Raw genomic sequence first — 19,383 nt, forward strand, 5'->3', positions numbered from 1 at the left:
ACTTGATTCACTACTCAAGAAGCATGTGGCCACAAACAGCTGGTCCTCCTCGAATCTGAGCTCCCTCATCATGGTGATTTTTGTTGGGGCAGATCACCGCTTCATGCCCTATCTGGTTGCACTTGTTACATTTTGCATCCGGTCTCCTCCAACATCTGAAAGGTACATGACCTTTTTTGCCACAATGATGACAAGGTGGATAATTTTTCTTTTTATCCTTACCTTTGTTTTGATTGTTTGCACTATTTTCGTTGCTTGCTGGTTGATTCTTCTTGAAAAAATCATTTTTGCTTTCATCAACTTCATGATGTTTGGCGGGCAAAGCACCTTCGACAACACGATCTTGCCTCATCAACCTTCGCTGCTCTTGAGCTTGCAGGGCATGTAGCACTTCTGCCAATGTGATTTTTGACAGATCCTTTGTATTCTCCAATGAAGCTATAGATGCTCATTACCTCTCCGGCACCGTTACCAAAATTTTCTCTACAATTCTCGAATCAGCAAAATCACTTTCCAACAACTTTATCTTGTTGGCAATACCCAACAATTTGTTTGAGTATTCTTTGATTGTCTCTGACTCTTTTATCCTTTGAAGCTCAAATTCCCTCCTTAAATTTAGCACTTGCATGCTTCGTATTTTATCATCTCCAGCATATTCCTCTTTCAGATAATCCCAAATTGCTTTGGGTGATTTAAGAGTCATGATTCTGGTGAATATCATTTGTGAAACACCAGTGAACAAACATGACCTCGCCTTTGCCTTCTACATCTTTCTTTCCTTGTGATTTTTAATTTGGGCCATGGTGGGATTTTCAGGCAGCGGATATATTTCATAATCCTCTTTCACAACATCCCACAAATCCAAAGACTCCATGTAGGATTGCATTTTCACTTCCCAAAGATCATAATTCTCTCCATCAAAGATTGGAAGAGTTATGTGGGAAAAACTTGCTTCACCTTCCATGGTAGAGGTCCCGTAAGAATAAGGCTCTCGATACCAATTGTTGGTTTTGTGGAGGAAATTATAAAAAACAGAGGAGAGAAGAGAGACAATACGTATGCGGATGAAATATAATTATTCTATTCTGATTCAAATTATTCTCAGCAGTGATACAATAAATAACAAAAGATAATCTAATTAGATAACAAGATATTAGCAAAACAAAATATTAAAACTAACTTGCTCCTTAAAGATAGGAACAACTTATTGACTAGGCCAATCCATTAAAACTGACTTACTCCTAAAATATAGGAAACCAACTTATTTACTAAATCCTATTTTAAAAACTGAAAAATAAAATATTATGCAGTTACAAAAGTATATCTTCAACAATTTCCTCAAGTAAAGTGGAAGTGGTTGTTGCTTATTTCAAGGGCACAAAGTTTTTCTTGGCAATTTTGCTTCAAATTAGAAGGACACAATCATTCAAATGTAAGACAGGTGTAAGACAGCTTTACTTAATTAACCTTTGTCATGTGTCCTAAATGATTTGCAGGAATCTTTCTATGGGGAACTTGCATGTGTGTTGGAGTTTTGTTGCTTCAGTAAAGCTGCAGTGAGAGCAAAATTTGCATTATAGCTTTTTATGTATTTTAATTAAGAGTAGTTGTGTTCTCCTTTCATTGTTTCTGCATGAATGTACCTAGTACTTTTGTTAGTTACGTTAAGATTACTGATTGGTTGTAAAATGGATGGTTTTCAGGTTTCAGGTTTTGGATGTAATTTTTCCCGTTTTAGATCTGATTTTCAGAAACTAATAGTTATAACTTCTATGATGTAAATGTGATTCTTTCCTTTTGAACCAGTTTCCTAACACGCTTGGCGTCTTTCGGAGATGATAACAAATTCTTAAAAAAATGCCTATCAGATTTCTATGATTATGTGGATTAAGATTTCTAAATTTTCTCCGATTATTATACTATACATTTCAAAACACTATTAAATACTTTTCTACACTACATTCTTATAAAAAGGACCTGGAGGTAATAAGATTTACTAAAACTGAAATTTGCAAGCTTTTATTAATATGAAAGATTCAATATGAATTATGCATCAATCAATCATTAGTACAATTCCAATTTGTAATCCAATAAACATTACTATCCCCTTCTAAAGTACTTTTCCCAATTTCTGGACACGTGTAACAATTTGATCACCCTGACTAACTTAGTTTGCAAGTCTGTCATAACTATTCTTCAAGAGTCCTATAATACAATTGAATCCATTCCTTTAATTACTAGAATATAACATTAATATATAACTTCACATAAATAGAGCTGCATATAGAAGTTCATTCCAAGTATCAGGTACTCCTGGTAGGCACCAATGACTGCAGTCATTACCCGTATGATCCAAGCCACCATAGGCAGAAGGGTGGGCATCTTTTCGTAGTTGTGAGAGAAGTGTTATGTCAAGTAGATAAACTTGATTCTTCATGTTCTTTAACACTTTGTTCACTATGTTTGCTGCAGGAGGTAGACCAGCAGGATATGTTGACCCTGCTGATGGTTCTAGTTCTCCACTACAACTCTTTCTTGGTTGATTCCACTCCTGACCTCTGAATCATGAAATGAATTTTAGTTAATGGTATGTTATTAACTGGCTAGAGAATTTTGAAAATGTTTAATTTCAGCTATTGATAGACATATAGAATATGATATAAAGACCCTTTTGAATAAACTTCTCTATAATTACTTGTAAGAAAAAAAAAACATAAGGTAACATGAATTGAACTTCTTTCACATGTTAAAATTAGCACTTAACTTTAAAAGAAGCTTCTTTTTTTTTTTTTTTATCTATCTTCTCCTAGAACTAACATGTATAAGTTGATTTTAATTTATGGAAAAAACTCAGAACATTTTACATTCGTATTTTATTTTCCCGTAAGTATCTACGACGAAGTTTATTCAAACACGACTATGTTCTAGTTTCAATTGCTTGAATTTTGTAGCATTTGGTGTAACTTTTTCTTTAACGTCTCTTAAGGAAAAAAAATGGATAAAACTTAATTTACAAGAAACTTTAAATAATAAAATATTTTTTTTAAACAAAGGAAAACTTAAAATCAGAACTTGCAAGAAGTGAGCTTGTATTTTTAAGAAGAGAAGAATAAGAAGGAATTGGGCCAATGAGAGTTACTTACTGATAATGAGTAGGAGAAATGCCTTGAAAGAAAACTTTAGTTTTGGTAGAGTCAACCTTTTGATCAACCCATCCAGCCCATGTGGTCATCCCTTTGAAAAATGCATCCAAACGATCCATATCCTTTACTAGATTGGAACCGTTCCTTATGTAATCCCATCTGAATGTAGTAAACATCAACAACCGTCAAGTTTGAGAGTAAAGCAGAAAGGAGAGTGAATCAATGAGGTCTTACCAAGCAAATCAGAAATCCTAACAAACACAACCTTTTTCTGTTATGTAGACATACATTCACTTCTATTATTAATATAAATAGAGTTGGAACTTGTCTGGATAAACTTTCTCATAAACACTTCAAAGAGAAGAAACAAAAAAAAAATGAAACAAACTCTTTTATAAATAAAAATTGGCTTATGTAATCAATAATGTGTCAATTGATAAATAAATTTATTTCTTAAGCTGTATTTAAAGATTTGATTTATAGTCAATGTTTATGAAAAAATATTTATTAAGAAAAATCAATTACTTAAATGAATTCCGATATCTTATGAGAGATTAATTTTTGACTCTTGATTAAAAGATATTCAAATTAAAAAAATTAACTTATGTATCTATAACTTGACTAATTTTAACTCTTACAAAATATTATTAGTTTTCTTTCTTTTTTATAAGTTCTTATCAAAAAAATTATGCAAATATACACTTAATAGCATCATGTACAAGAAAGCATAATACCCTTGAGAATCTCCTTTGTGGGTCCACCAATGCCAGGAGTTGAAGATCAACATGTCCATGCCTGTCCAAGCATTACCAGCTTGTATGGAGTCTAGTGTGAGCACTCGCCCAGCATCTTCTTGAATTATGTCCACCAAATATGGTGTGCGATATAGTTGTATGGTTACTCCATAGTCCTGCAAAAGCACAAACCCATCAACTAGTATTGTTAGTTACCACAGTTCGTTCCATTTGGGTTGAGATTACATTTCACATTCAAACAGATTTAGGCATGATTATCAAACTCTCGAGTTAATTTATTAATTTTTACGAATTTACTAGTTCACTTGTATTTTGCGAGTTGACTCTTGAGTAAACTTTTTTTTTAGTAGAGTCTGGATAAACTTTAATTAAACTTAGTAGACTCTCGAGTTTATCACCGGGTCAACGAATTAGCAAGTTAAAAAAAATTAGACCAAAATGTAAGTCATTTTTTATTATTTTCTGTTTGTTAAGCATTCAACATACCTTCATTTAACGTGTTATTCTCCAATACAAAATTCTCACCTTTAATAATATTAAATCTTTATTCTCTAATAACATCAAACTCTCCATGAGAATAATCTACCACTATTATAACATTTATAAGTTATTTTCTAATGGTGATGTATTATTACTAGACTTAATTGCTTAAATATGCTGAAACTTTATGATTTACTATTTTATTTTATTATATTGTTAAAATATTTAATTAATATGTTATTTATAGATATTTTATTATTATTTTTATATGAAGTAGACTCTTACGAGTCTACCAGTTGAATCTATAAAATTCTCATAAATATATTTAAACTCTCGAGTTTGATAACCTTAGATGTGTAAGAAAGAAAGAAATAAAAAGGTAACACAAGTTGAGTTCACGAGGTTCAATTCAATTTACAAAAGAAGAGAAGTGTGAATGCATAAAATATTCACGTGGAAAATAGTAGCTTAGGAAAATAGTAGCTTGTCTAAAGTTGATTATCAAAATAATAATAATATTAATAAAAATGTATGAGAAGGTTTTCTTTTATAAGAGTGAGAAAAACAAATATAATTAATTATTAGATCTAATCATGATGAATGATTAATATTAAAAAAAATATACACAAGTTATTTAATTTTTTAAAAAGTCATATGAGTTTATTAAATAATCGTAAGATATTAAATCTTTACTATCTACATATATTATAGCGTGGTCCAAATTTACTTTCCTTATTCTGATATAAAATAACTCTCATACTGTACTCCCAATAACAATACATTTTAGACCAAGTTAATAGAAAATTCGCTTACGTAGCAACTTAAAATATTTTTTTCTTGAAAAGATATAAATATACTCTACTCTGTAATGGCAACCTGTCTTTTAATTGAAAACTGAAAAATGGTATGACTAACATAAATAATATCAATTCCTATACGTAATTTTTCTTGATCAATTGCCTGTAGAAGTAATTGGATTTCTATATTCGATACAGATATATAATCGGGGAATTTAGCTAAATTTAGTAGGTATAATTTAAGAATTTATTGGACCTTGATCTAAACATATACGAATCCTTATAATATTGGCCTATTCTTAACTATAAACATTGGAAAACATTGATTATCAAATTGTACAGCTTTTCCCTTTCTAAGGAATCCCGTGAACTAGTAGGGGCAGGGTTGCTATCTGGCTTCCCCAATTATGATTCTTTTTACTTATTTCCTTCTACGTGTTATAAATTCAAGTCAGAAATTTATCGAATGTTTGCAAACATTATGCATTCTACGGTTTGACATGTTATGCCGTAAATGGATTTTGATTATGATGTAGTAACTAATAAGGGAGATGCTATGCTAATTAAACTAAAGATCTGGCTTAGAATATTAGTTAATAAACTAGAAAAATATATCAATTATTAAAATTATAGAAAAACATAAAAACATCATCGATATCACAATTTTATACATTCTGATAAAAAAAAATATATTATTTGAATTTTTTAAGCAATGATCTAATGTCTTAAGAATATTGATTAATATTTGTCTAAATTAATGATTGCAAGAGGGCCTCCAACTTGTACTCACAGGTTGGCAAGCACCTCACAGCCTGTCAAGTGATTTCAGATGTATCTTAATGGAAAACGGAAAAGCATTATTGGGACCTCTTATTTCTGGCTTAATCTTGATAAGAATAGGTAAATTGACTGTTTGCCCCACTTATTCAAGCACTCATAATATTTATGTAGAATCAATTTTCATCAAATGATTGCTTTGTATTTTTACTTGCCCATATTTTCAACTTGCCTTTCATGGCATTATCGTTATTCAAATTAAGCAGTGGTTTTCTCTGACTTCTCTTTCTTTTCTTCTTCTTTTTTTTCTTTCTATTTTTGAGGAGAAGTACTCACGTATTCAAGTTTTCCAAGATATAAAAAAAGAATTAATACTTAACGACTACTTATCATGTGAATGATTTCTCCTCCTAATTTCTAATTTTGAGGAATTTAGTACTACTTGCCCTTTATATAGTACTCTTCTATTTAATTGCTACTTAATTATCTTTTTTACCTTAGTTTTTATTAAAGCTTATTTTACTTCGATCCCATTAAATATTTGTTCTGTCAAAACCTAACTTAATACTTGGTTAATATACTTTTAGAAAAAACCAAAAACATATATTATAAAATTTATAATCACACACGATGGTTAATTAACTAACTGAAGAAAAATGAAGACACACGTGAGAATGTTGTATTAACCAGTGGTTTTGTGTAATAAAAATGGGAAAGGAGACAAAGAGAACAAAATGAAAAGCAAACCTGGAAGGTCACAGTGGAGAGTGCTTGTCTCCTCACAAAGCTGGTGGTGGCATTCGGCACCGACGCGTGAAGCATGCAGGACAATGATTCCCACATGTTCAAACTCAATGAGTCTCCCACAAACATTATCTTCTTACCCTTCCACTTGTTCAAGAAATTCACTCCATCGAACCTAAACACAAAAATTACAATATCACATTCAACAAAACCCGTGAGTATACAACATTATCTTAATAACATGTTGTAATACTTCTTGTAATTTCAAACAAGAAGTCTCTACTCTAAAACATTTTTAATTCGTTTAACTCACAGCCCAATTGAACACCCTTTTTACCAAATTTTCTTTCTTTTTTAATCCGTAGGTATTAAGAGATTTATAACATCTTAAGCACTATTTAAGCAACTCAACTAAACCCTTTGATACGTACTCCATTTACCAAATACTTTCAAAACTAACTTTTGATAGAGAAAAAAGAACAATGGAAGCTATATCCTTAAATCTTTGTAAGAAAAGGATAACTTCTTTTCAAACAAGTTAATTATAATTTGCCTATTTTACATGTTACCAATCTACTTGTAACAATTGCAAAAAAAGAGAATTTTGGTTTGAAACCAGTGCTATACAAAGCAAATATGCATTTCATAAACCTTGACACTACCTGGGTAAGGCACATGAATCAGGCTTCCAAGAGTATTTGAGATACTGCTTGTCGGGTCTCCCATACTTTTGGCAATCAAACTCAGCATCTATAAAGGGGCAGCTTGAGGAGTCATAGAGAGGGTGTGAAGGGTCAATAACCCAACTTCCAATGAACAAATTACATCTATTTAACTCCTTTCTCCCCTTCAAGCGAGTCACATTATGATTATTATGTGACTTTGCTGCTCTTGCTTGGTGCAAGGACTCAAATAGAGCCAAGCAAAACAAAGAGAGCAAAACCAAGGTCTTTACTTTGGAACCCATATTGTGTAGTGGTACCTACTATTTTGAGGCCCCAAAAGATGAGAAAGAAAGAGAGAGATAAGAAAAGGCCTTGTACGTTCTTTTGTTTTTCATCACTTGTGAGTGAGTTTATATAGGGGAGAGAAACACAAGAAAAAAGTTGTCTCTAAGGGTGGGTTCACATGGTGTTGCTAGTGAACTTTGATTGATTATTATTTTCTTAACATGAGTTGGGGCATCAGGGCTCTTGGATGGATTCGTTGTTAATTATGGTGCTCTATGTGACTTGTGGGTTTGAAATTGATGAGAGCTTATTTTATGGGGGAAATTCAAATGTTACTACTATACATTATTGAGTATGGAATTGTTATTTTGTGCTCCACTGGCCCTGCAGCATGTCACGGGACACATCGAATTTCCATCATGTACTATTTCATATGCTTCAATCTTGTTTTCCTAAATTAACTACTCTATTGTTAAATTGCGTCATCTAGTGCGATATCATGATAAATAAACCAATTAGCTAGCTATGAAAATCTTTTCACTACCCCACATACAATTACAGAGCCGGCCGGGTGGGATTGCTTTATTATAGATAAATAATTGAGGTTTAGTCATCTATGCAAAGAAAAAAAAAGGCTTATTATTTGGTGTGAAAGCAGTTCATATTTTATAAATTATAATACGAGAAAATAGGAAAGGCATTAGTGATAATGTAAATTATATTATTATTCAATTATAAATTATCATGTTGACTTTATGATAATTATATTAAAATTTATATTAAACATGATTTTTATTTGATTATCAGTATGTAAAAGTTTTTATACTAACAATACATATCCATTAAAATCTTATAATATTTTTTTTACAAGAATATCTTATAATATTATATAAATAGTTTTGTGCACACTACTCATTCATTTTGTATAATTGAAGTTAATCTTTATGTATTTCAACTTCGAGATCTTGATATAATTTATACGTAAATTAATATAATAATTATTTATTGGGTTGCTATTTGGTACGAAAAACAACAACATCAAATGCACGAAATCTGATGTGGATTAATGTCCTTCTTTTTAACTGATCTTAATTAAAAAGTTAAAAAATGTAAAACAAGTTTTTATGGAAAACAAAGGTTCGTGCAGGTTTACAAAACTTGTTTTCGTACTTCTTAGTACTTAGCATTTTCCATACGATTATAAACAGAATTTATTATTGGTGGATTGCTGTTCAAATTTGACCAACTGCATTTACTCCATTCCTCTCATGATTCGGAATCAATATAAGTGAAAAACTTAATTTTTTTTGGCAAGACCACCTTGGGCACAAATTACTCGATTTGTTTTTTAAATGATAATTATAATAATAATGAGGTTTGAATTTATGTTCTTATATACACCGCTCAAACTCTTTATCATTGCATCAATTTTTTTTTTTTTTTACCCAATCATTACATCTATCTTAATAGCTTACTTATAATGGGATTTTTCGACATAAGACTACAGATACTTTTTATAAGATTTTTTTAAGAAATTAATAATATTCATAATGATACTAATTGTCGCAATAAATTTTCCATTCACAACTTGAATTTATATAATACTTCGTTCAAAGGAAATCAAATATGTTTTACTTGAAGTAGTCACCTATTATGGTTATAATGGGTTTGGATGTCTTGTAATATAACTCATCTGGTTAATTGATTGTGTCCTATATGCCAAAGTTACTCTTTTACTCAATAAATTATTTGTGTGAATATACAATTAATGTTATAATCATATCTTATAGAAAATAGTATTATAATCACATAACTTGCTCTCTTCATGTTAAATTGAGTAATTTTACAGTTATGCCAGCAGAAAATATGAAAGAGAGATAGCACTTGCATTGCATTGAAATATGTAGTTTCTTCATTAAATCTAAGTGGAAGCTTGTCTACGATTTATTGTCAGAAAATAATTATTTATTTAAAATAAATGTTGTTAACCGATTTTCATAGAGTATGCTAATTAGTTATAGTATTATATAGTCAGGGATGCAAAAATCTCTCCCCAAGCAATTTTTCATTTGAATTTGTTCTCAAAGATTTAGTTTGGTAGGATGTTCTTATTGTAAAACAAGTTAGTGTACATAGTTAGTGTACATTAAGGCTCATAGTTATTAATACATTCTCACTTCTTTTTTTAAGTGTGCTAGAAAATTATGATTTACTAACTTTCTTTTAAAGTTGTATCTTACTAATATACTCTTTTTTAAAATGAGTAAAAATATATTAATTTTCTATTGGAATATTAAAAATCTAAAAACATATTTTTTGTCGTTTAATATAATATATAAAACAAACCAAATTTGTTGTCTTTGCTAAACAGGGATAAATTCGCATAAAAGATTATGAAGAGAAAACGCCAGCACAATGTTATACAATTAGCATGTCGTTTTGGAATTTTGTTTTTCCCTAAAGAATATTATTATTTTTTAATTATAAAGGTCATAATATAACTAAAATTACTTGTCCTTACTCTAGACTAAACCCAAGCGTGTAGACCCCCATACAGGACTTTGAAACAAAATCTACTAAAATAATATAATTTTCGTAAATATTTTGGCATCGTTTTCCTTTTTCTTTAATATCACCCCACTTGTTTAGGGTCAACTCTTGTTTTCCATTAAAATAAAAAAAAGCTCAAAAGTTTATCAAGAATTAATATTAGTCTAGTAGAGAGCATCATAAGAGAGGAAAACACCAAGAAAGCAGTGGAGTGGAGAGAAGAGTTTTTCAGTGACACGACTAGTGATAGCTCCTCAAAAAGGTATAAAACATGTATGTATTATATTAAAAAGAAGATTTTCTTGGAACACATGTGAGTATCTCATTAAAAACATTTCCTCCAAAAAATTTCTTTCTTTCTCTCTTTTCTTTTTTCTTTTATCTTTTCTCTCTCTTCTTTTTTACTTTTTTCTTTTTATCTTTTCCCTCTTTCATAATTTTAATTGTAAAACAAAAATCCTTATCATTCTAATAATAAAATAAAATTTTCTTGGGACAGATATATCCATCCCAAATGATAATAGTTTTACTTTAAAATTTTATAAAATTATTTTTTACTTAAAAAACTTATATATTAAATTTAAATAATTTCATAAATAAATGTTTTGTTGATTAATATTTTTATTATAAGGTTAAGATTTTTTATACTAAAAATTAATTTAAAATATTTAGAAATATATCATTTAAGTGATAGCTATTTTTAGTGATTAAGAATGAGAACAGGATGGATACAAATTAATTATAAATTAATTAGTTAAATTTATTTTTACTTTAAAATTTTGTAAAATAATTTTAAATATAAATTATATGAAACAAATTTGAATAATTTTATAAATAAATATTTTATTGATTAATATTTATATTATAAGGTTGAGATTTTTTTACTAAAAATTATTTTAAATCTAATTTAAAATATCTTAAAATATATTGTTGTAAAATAATAATAATTTTCAATGGATAAGGAGGAAAATACACTGAACATATTTGATCCCCCGAATGAGAATGAGGGTGGACACAAAATTTGACAGAGATCAAAGATGGAATAAGAGTGGGGATCGGAGTGGAGATGGGAACGGAGATGATATGCTTTGTCCTATTATCATATTTATTCATAATTATCATTTATCTATTTTTTGTTTTAAAATAATTACATATTTTAATAAGATTAAAATACTGTTTAGTGTTTTGATTATTTTTTGTTTTAATTTAATTTTCTAAATTAAAAAATGTTATAGATCAATAAAAAAAATATTTTTTAATATACAAATTTGCACCCCAAAAATTTTCATCTTTTTATCTTGTTCTTGCTAACCAAAAAAAAAATAGTTTAGATTTTTATAAATATTATACTCATCACATAAATATTATATTGATTCCTTTAATAAAAATGATCTTTAACAAATTGGATATGTAAAAGCAATCAAATCAGCCTTCAAAGCTGGAGTATCCTTCTAGTTTATTTTAAAGTAAAACTCTCGAATCTAAAACGTAGAAGATTTAAAATTTTAAATATTAACATCACCTATGGCACGCAACACAATTAAGGGAAATCAAATTGAGATGAATGAATGAGCCGAACATCTAGATTGAAACATTGAATTTATTACATGAATAAATTTTGGACTAATATCTAATAAGTTAGTTTTTTTTTATATGCAGATGTTAGTTTATTTTAATTTATTTCAATGTTAATTTTATTAGTTGAGAGGATCGAATTCATAATATTTTTTTTTTCTTAATCATTCAACTCATTTTCTATTTTCATCTAATAAATTAGTTTGACTCTATTTTTTATTTAAGCTTACAATAATAAATATATGAAATAAAATCATTATTCAACACAACACATAGATGAACTCACATGAAAATGCTTTAGTTTAACTAATGATATATCTAGTTTAAATCTTAGTATGCAATTCTATTAAATATTATAAAAAATGTTACTTATAATAATCTATCCAACTAAACAAATTACATGTAATATAAAAATATATATGTGTTCTATCCTAAAAAAACATATGCAACATGAAGTTTAGCTATTATTTATCATCATCATCACACTCAATTTAATGAGTATAATTACACTAATCTCAATTCTTATTCATTTTTGTGAGTATGGCTTGACGATGAAAACTCCTAATTAACCTCGAGAGCAGTAATGCTTACTTTTGAGCAAACTATTTTAGTAGAATAGATTGTGATTAAGAGAGACATATGGAGAATAATTTTGCTTAATAGGACAGCAAATTTATAATTTCCTTCAAGCAAGTAGGAATCTCTCAAATGAGCTATCTGCTAATTAATAACTGATCCAACTCATCAAAGGAATAATTTTATATTTAATCACATCTACAATAATCCGTAATCTACCTTTGATATTTATTTTATTTTAAATTATCTATTAATGATACTAAAAGGATAATATAATAATTATTTATTCATACTAATCCTCAAGAAATATTTTAACATAATCACCAAAAGCTTTTCAATAAACCGATGAACATTTAGATAAATTTAGGGGAAAAAATAGTAAACTCTTTTTCACATTCTCACCACATTAAAGAGAGTTAATTAAGAACAATATCCTAAACTCAGCTTCTCCACATTGAAGTTTGATCATAATGTAGATTAATAAGTTACTTAAGGAATTTGATTGTACAATTTGTGGGCATAAGGAAGTAAGAAACTGTTGTAAACCCTGGAACCAATGCAAATAAATAAATAAACTAAAAACTGATCTGACCGAAAATTGAAAACCACATACTTAGCATTATATTAATATGAATTTTATTTATCATTATATAGTATTATAAGGTATGTGGAAGTGGAACACATGCTTAGGGTGAAAATGCTGCAGAAAGAAATATTGATGGGCTGCAGTAGACATTCGGTTGTTGCTGGAATGATCATATCTACGAGGATCCACTCAGAAAGCTCTCTTTCATGAAATTGACAATGGCACTGGTAACAACGTTTTGTCCTCTTGGTTTCATCATTGTGCAAATCTCAATCATTATAACAAGCTCATCTCAATCATTATAACAAACTCAATTCGAGCATGCACTGAAGTATAGTGGAAATAAGTCAGGTCAAATCAGGTTTTTAAGAGTTTGAATTTAGTTTATAATGAATTTTTGAGATCTGAACATGGCTTATAACCTATCAAAAGTTTTTATTTTGGTTCGGTTTGGTCTTTTTAAAAGCCTAGTATAATCCTGATAGCCTTTTTAAAAGTCTTCTTCACATTAAATTTTAATATTCATTTGCTATGGAGTATAAAGGGGCACATCAGTCACACCTAAATTATAATTAAAGTCTTACATAATTATAAGAATGAAAGTTATGGAGCAGCAATGTGTGATCAAAGTTTGCTAGTTTAAAAAAAAATTAATTATACCAAAAAATAATATAAGTATATATATATATAGGCCGGCCTATAAGACTTATAAGACTTTTTAATAAGCCTAAGTCTGGTCTATTTAATTTAATAGACTTTTAAAAAAATCTAAGCTTAACCTTTTAATTAAATAGATTGGTCCAGATTAGATTTTATGTAAGTTAGGTCGTAAGCTCCGTAGTCTGACTTGACCTATTCCCTTCAATTGACTTTAAATGCAATGGATGATGACAAGACAAACTTAGAAAGGGCAAGAATATGATTTTGTGGATCTGAACATGCACTACTTATTTGGAATATATATTTTCGATTAAAAAAAGAAATATTATCCACTAATATTATAAAATAATTTTACACAATTATTTAATCATCATAAGTATGCTTTACTTAATTTAATGTTTAATTTTTTAGTTTAAAAAAATTAGAAAGAATAATGTTTATTATAAAAATAATATAAATAAAAATATACGAATAACATTATTAATTTAAAATATGACTCTTTTGGGTGAGAAGTGAGAACGTAGTGAAAAAGGTTAACGGTACATCTATTCAGTTTTTAGAAACGAGCTAACCTTAAGAACTGAAGAAAAATAATCTGTATTCATTCGATTCTGTTTGGACTGACCATATATACATATTCCGAGTGTGCTATGATTGTAATTAATTAGTAAGTGCATGTATTTTATTTTATTTTAATATAAGTAGTGTTTTAAAAAAATATATAAGAAAAATGTGCATGATTAAGTTATGCATAGCGAAAACACAGGCACAACCTCACCTTATGTGTCTATATTTTTATTTTGTTATCACAATTCTTTACGCTAAATATTGTCATGTCTACGTGTTCAGGTTTTCATTGTGCTAACATATTTCTATTATGACTTAAATATAAAAGAGAAATGGAAATTTACGGAGGAGAAGAATGTTGAAGGGGTGAGACGACAGAGTGAAGGGAAAAGAATGAGTCAGAGGAGCAAGACTGACTTTTCCTTTGTTTTTGAAGGGGTGAGAAGAACATTAAAGGAGGTGAGAAAAGTAGGCCCCAGTTCAAAATCTGAACCTATTGGCCCAACTTATCTCAAATCACATAGCTTGACCCAAGTTATAAAAAACAAACTAGTTTTCCATTTTTTTTCACATTTAATTTTCCTCTTTAAAACACCAGCAACACTAATATATAGCAGGTTTCAGTAATATTCAAGTGCTTGCATGTCTCATTTTTATGCATATTTTTATTAAAAACTGTCTCTCCTCCTGGTCAAGAATTATGACATCATCGATCTTCTATGAAGGCTCGTGCACAAAAAGAAAACACCAAAAGGAACCAACCAAGAGAGACACGAAAGAATCAAGAAAATATTTATTTTCTTTCCAAGATCTTAATTGCTTAATTGGCGTAAGGTACATTCCCTAAATTCTTCACTTATCTCATGCTGATCAATTTGCCTTCGCTTCATGATACATTGTTACTTGTAGGCAAAGAAAAAAAAACATGGACAGTTGCAGAATATATGTTTCTTTTTCATATCATGATACTATGTATCAATCTACAATTCTTTCTCATCTACCCTATCTCTCTAAAGTGTCAAATATACATAGATTTCGTAGTTCTCATAATGAAAATTTCAATTTCTTGTCCTGGAGTAGGAATGTGATGAGATGTATGAAAGACACAATTGAACCTAATATATGGTTTGCAAACAATATAACAAAAAAACTAACGATAGAAAAATGCACGAAAAAGTTGGAAAACACACTAGCTATTTTGTAGTAATATTATTTAGTGTAAGAATGATTAGAAAACCCAAAACTTGATGCATTTACACTATCATAGAACAAAAATTTAAAATAATTAAAACATATTTGGAGATGCAGGGGATCGAACCCTGTACCTCTCGCATGCAAAGCGAGCGCTCTACCATTTGAGCTACATCCCCATTTAGAATAAACATTGAATTGTTAAAAATATGATCAATATAATTGGAAACAAAAATCATTTCTTGCGTGTTTGTAACTTGTAAGGATCGTTTGCCCCAAGTCTAACTCAATTGCTTACATCTATTTATTCTACCTCGTAGCTTAATATATTTGTTTCAGCCATATTAAGATCTTTTCAAACTCCAAATTTTTTGTTTGTCATCAAATTTTATTCTAAACACTCTTGTAGAAGCAAAAGTTATAAATTAAACTTTGATGGAGCGAATAAAAAGGAGAATGAAAAATTTCTGCATGTATAATGTTTGATGTTTATGATATCATAGCCTCATTTGTCTTTACTTCATTATTTGGTATTGATGATAGTAGAGTGTCTGACTAAGTGCATGCACTTTTTTTTTTTCGATCGGTGAACTATAATAATTGATAGTTTATCTTTACCCACACCATTTTAATTAGTGCATGTTTGGTTCTATATGGTGGGATCATATCATGGTGAGTTTAGTCAAATTTAGTTTAACTCAATTTTATGATGTTTGATTACTAAAATAAAATCACTTTCAACTGAGAAAATTGCTTATGCTTCATTCAAAATCAATTTTTAACATATAGTATATTGTCTAATTTACCTAATACTTTCATCAATTTATATCCTCGTATACATCATGATCACATATCAGCCTCTTAAATGAGGGAGACATATATATATGAACTGTAGCACTACCCAAGGATAGGCAACATATTACACAGTAATTTCTGGTCTTTCACTAATGAAAAACAAGTATTAATTACCATTTTAAATTAATATAGGGCTCTTACTCTCTAACGCTAGAAATTATTAGATAATTCTAAATTAGTGATCTAGATTAATTATAGTGCTCTTACTACCTAAATGATTTTTGCTCCGACACATTTACTTAAACTATGGGATAAGAGGGTCACAATGTCCCTCTTAAGCTTCATGTAACCACCCTCTCCCGATTGTTCACCCCATGAATTCCTTATCAACCAGTACTTGCCATTTGCATCCTGATTATACCCAATTGCAATAATTGCATGGTTTAGGTAAGTTCCACACTCCCAAGTGAAAACTCCTTCTAGTAAAACCTAAATGCTTGTCCACTAGCACCAACGCCTACTGCAACAGGTTGGTTTGCCATTGCCTTCAGAAGTTGCTCCTCGTTCCTCGGAGGCACAATTTTGTAACCTCTAATCCTGACTACGGGTTTCACCATACCGATTGAGACATGGACCTTCTTTTCCATCGTAAGGGTATTCTGCTTCGGTTTGAAGACCATAACTTTGTATATAGTCGAGGTTTTTTTCATCATATTGTCCATGGCACCCATCAGTGCTGGCACAATTCAACTATTGTTGTTCGGACAATGAAACCAACTTGCCTGTTTTGATTTTGGTAATACCCTCCACAGCTGCCACAACCGCAAATGCCGAACAACTCCGCACAGAAAATTGCACATGACCCAAAGGAATTCCGATTCAAGAACAATATCAACACACACTAAAGTGAATAGAGTTTAGTGATCATCTAGTACTAGTATAAAGTAGTTTTACAGTCTCAAGTGACAACTAATAAGAAATTATTGTTAGTGTGACTTTTGTTGGAAATCAAGTGACAACTAATAAGAAATTATTGTTAGTGTGACTTTTGTTGGAAATCACCAGCACTATTTCCCTCTGTCACAATTACCACTAGCAAACATATTAATGACGAGGAACGCATTTTTGTTATGCTAATAATACTTTACTTGTTTTTCTATTCTGCTCAAACCTGGTTGAGGAAGTGTAAAACAAAAAAAAATGGGGATTAAAAGATTAGGACCTACTGGATTTATTTAATAATATCCACAATTTATGAATCTTTTTTTTAATAAACAGAAAACAGCAAGGTAAGACCATTCCATTTCTACAAAGTACTCACAAGTTCCATAGTTTTGGGTCCGCTAGCCCGATCATGATTTTCTTACCCTCAAAGGGAAAAATCTTTTCCTTTTTTGGCCAGTTCTGGGTGAGGAGGGATTCGAACCCCCGACACCGTGGTTCGTAGCCACATGCTCTAATCCTCTGAGCTACAGGCCCCACCCCATCATCTCCATTGGATATCTGTTCCCAGGAGTATCCTAAAAAATGGGAACATTTCCTCTCCCCAGCCTAAGAAGATGTGAAAGCGCCTCTCTTTATAAGAACGGTGCATTCTGAGGTTAGACACTTAGCGAAAACGGAAAAATAAGAATAGAGAATAGAAAAATGACACAGAGAATTTTTAACATGAAAATACCCTTTCAATGTTAAAAGTAAAAATCACAGGACCAAGCCAATAAATATCTCCACTATTTAAAAGTTGGATTACAATGATTCTCTCAATAAAGAGAATACCTCTCAACCTTACCCAACAAAGATGGATTATAATTTCTTTCAACTCTCACCAAGTATGGTGAAAACTAGAACTCTCTTTCTCTAAAAAAAAGAATACAAGAACTTTCTTTCTCACTTTCACTCTTGCTTTGCTTCTAAGATGAGATGCCCCACTTCTTCACAAGTCTCTCTATTTATAGGAGAAGGATATGATTTCCTTCAAGAATAAGTAGTGGATACCAATAAATGAGTTACATTCACAAAGTTCCTTGTAACTCTAATATTCAATTTCCTAAGTGAAGTGTGTAAGTCCCAAGATCAAAGGAACCAATTCTAAGCCCTTGGAAAGTGCTCCACAACTTCCTATGCATGTCTTGGAATGTGCTTTTTAATTTCTCATGTATTTGAATTTTCATGTTTACTTGAATATGAACCAACCTTAGTTATGAAGAAATTTTCAACTTTGATGTTATCATTGTAAAACTAACATACTTATCATGCATATTATAGTTTGTGATTAAATGACAGTCTAAAACTTAGACATTCAGTACATAATCTATTTTCTCAAATAAATATCATATATTAAACATGTTAGTATATATATATATATATATATATATATATATATATATATATATATCACAGCTAGGTCTACGTTAACAATATATTGTAACCTATCATATTTTAGCAGAGTAGCAGACGATTATAATGGTAAAAGATAATTGATATGATATGTATCAATACATCATATATATTAATGTAATGCAGAATGTCTATACTATTGGTTTAATTTATGTTACACAAAGACTATATGAATGGAAGTAATCCTAACATCTCACGTTTTTTTGTCTGTTTATATGATTATTTTTCCTAATGAATTGAAACTTGAAGGGCATGATGGTTATTAATTCTACATATATTACTTAGTTTGATACAACAACATACCACATAGGCCTTGGTTCTTAATATTATTAACAGCTCCTCTCTTTCTCCAATGCAAGTTTGGCTCAATGTCACCGACCCTCATCTTATGGAAGCCAAGACTGTGGTTAATCTTGAAAGACCCTGGTTGAGTTGGTGGCTTATAGAGAAAGCCTGTGTGAGATGCAAGGAATTCTTCGTTAGTCAAATCAGCAAAATGTCAAGGCTTAAATTGTACCTCTTGTTTCCTTCGTTGTGTTTCTCTATGAACAAGTTCTCCTTGAATATCTGTTGGCGTTTGATCCTCTCTACACTGTCGGCATAAACACGGCCATGAAAGACCATCCACTCTTCATGCTGTGTGGCAATGGAAGATTCAGAGAGTGTGCGTGACATGGCACGAGATGTGCAACAAGTCCAGAAAAATATGAAAATGGTAACTATGGATTTTCTGTCTAGTGATATAGCCATTGCTCACAGAATACTAAGGACTCAATGGCGCAATGTCTTAACTGAATGGTTATTGGTGAAGAAGTGGTGTGAAAAGTTGAGAGGCAAATC

General features: G+C 30.1%; 1 protein-coding gene and 1 non-coding gene across 2 annotated transcripts; both read right to left on the bottom strand.

Annotated features, from left to right (window-relative positions):
* Window positions 1-1,997: 1,997 nt before the first annotated feature.
* On the bottom strand, window positions 1,998-7,663 carry LOC114419617 (protein trichome birefringence-like 38). Its single transcript, XM_028385338.1, has 5 exons — window positions 7,359-7,663; window positions 6,700-6,871; window positions 3,878-4,053; window positions 3,144-3,302; window positions 1,998-2,558 (listed from the first exon to the last, which is right to left on the bottom strand). The coding sequence occupies exons 1-5, from the start codon at window positions 7,661-7,663 to the stop codon at window positions 2,264-2,266; spliced, it is 1,107 nt and encodes a 368-aa protein (XP_028241139.1). The 3' UTR covers window positions 1,998-2,263.
* Window positions 7,664-15,457: 7,794 nt separating this feature from the next.
* On the bottom strand, window positions 15,458-15,530 carry TRNAA-UGC. Its single transcript has one exon. It is a non-coding gene; the product is annotated as a tRNA-Ala (tRNA).
* Between the last annotated feature and the right edge of the window lie 3,853 nt (window positions 15,531-19,383).

Source organism: Glycine soja, chromosome 7 (assembly GCF_004193775.1).
Source record: "Glycine soja cultivar W05 chromosome 7, ASM419377v2, whole genome shotgun sequence".
Classification (NCBI taxonomy): domain Eukaryota; kingdom Viridiplantae; phylum Streptophyta; class Magnoliopsida; order Fabales; family Fabaceae; genus Glycine; species Glycine soja.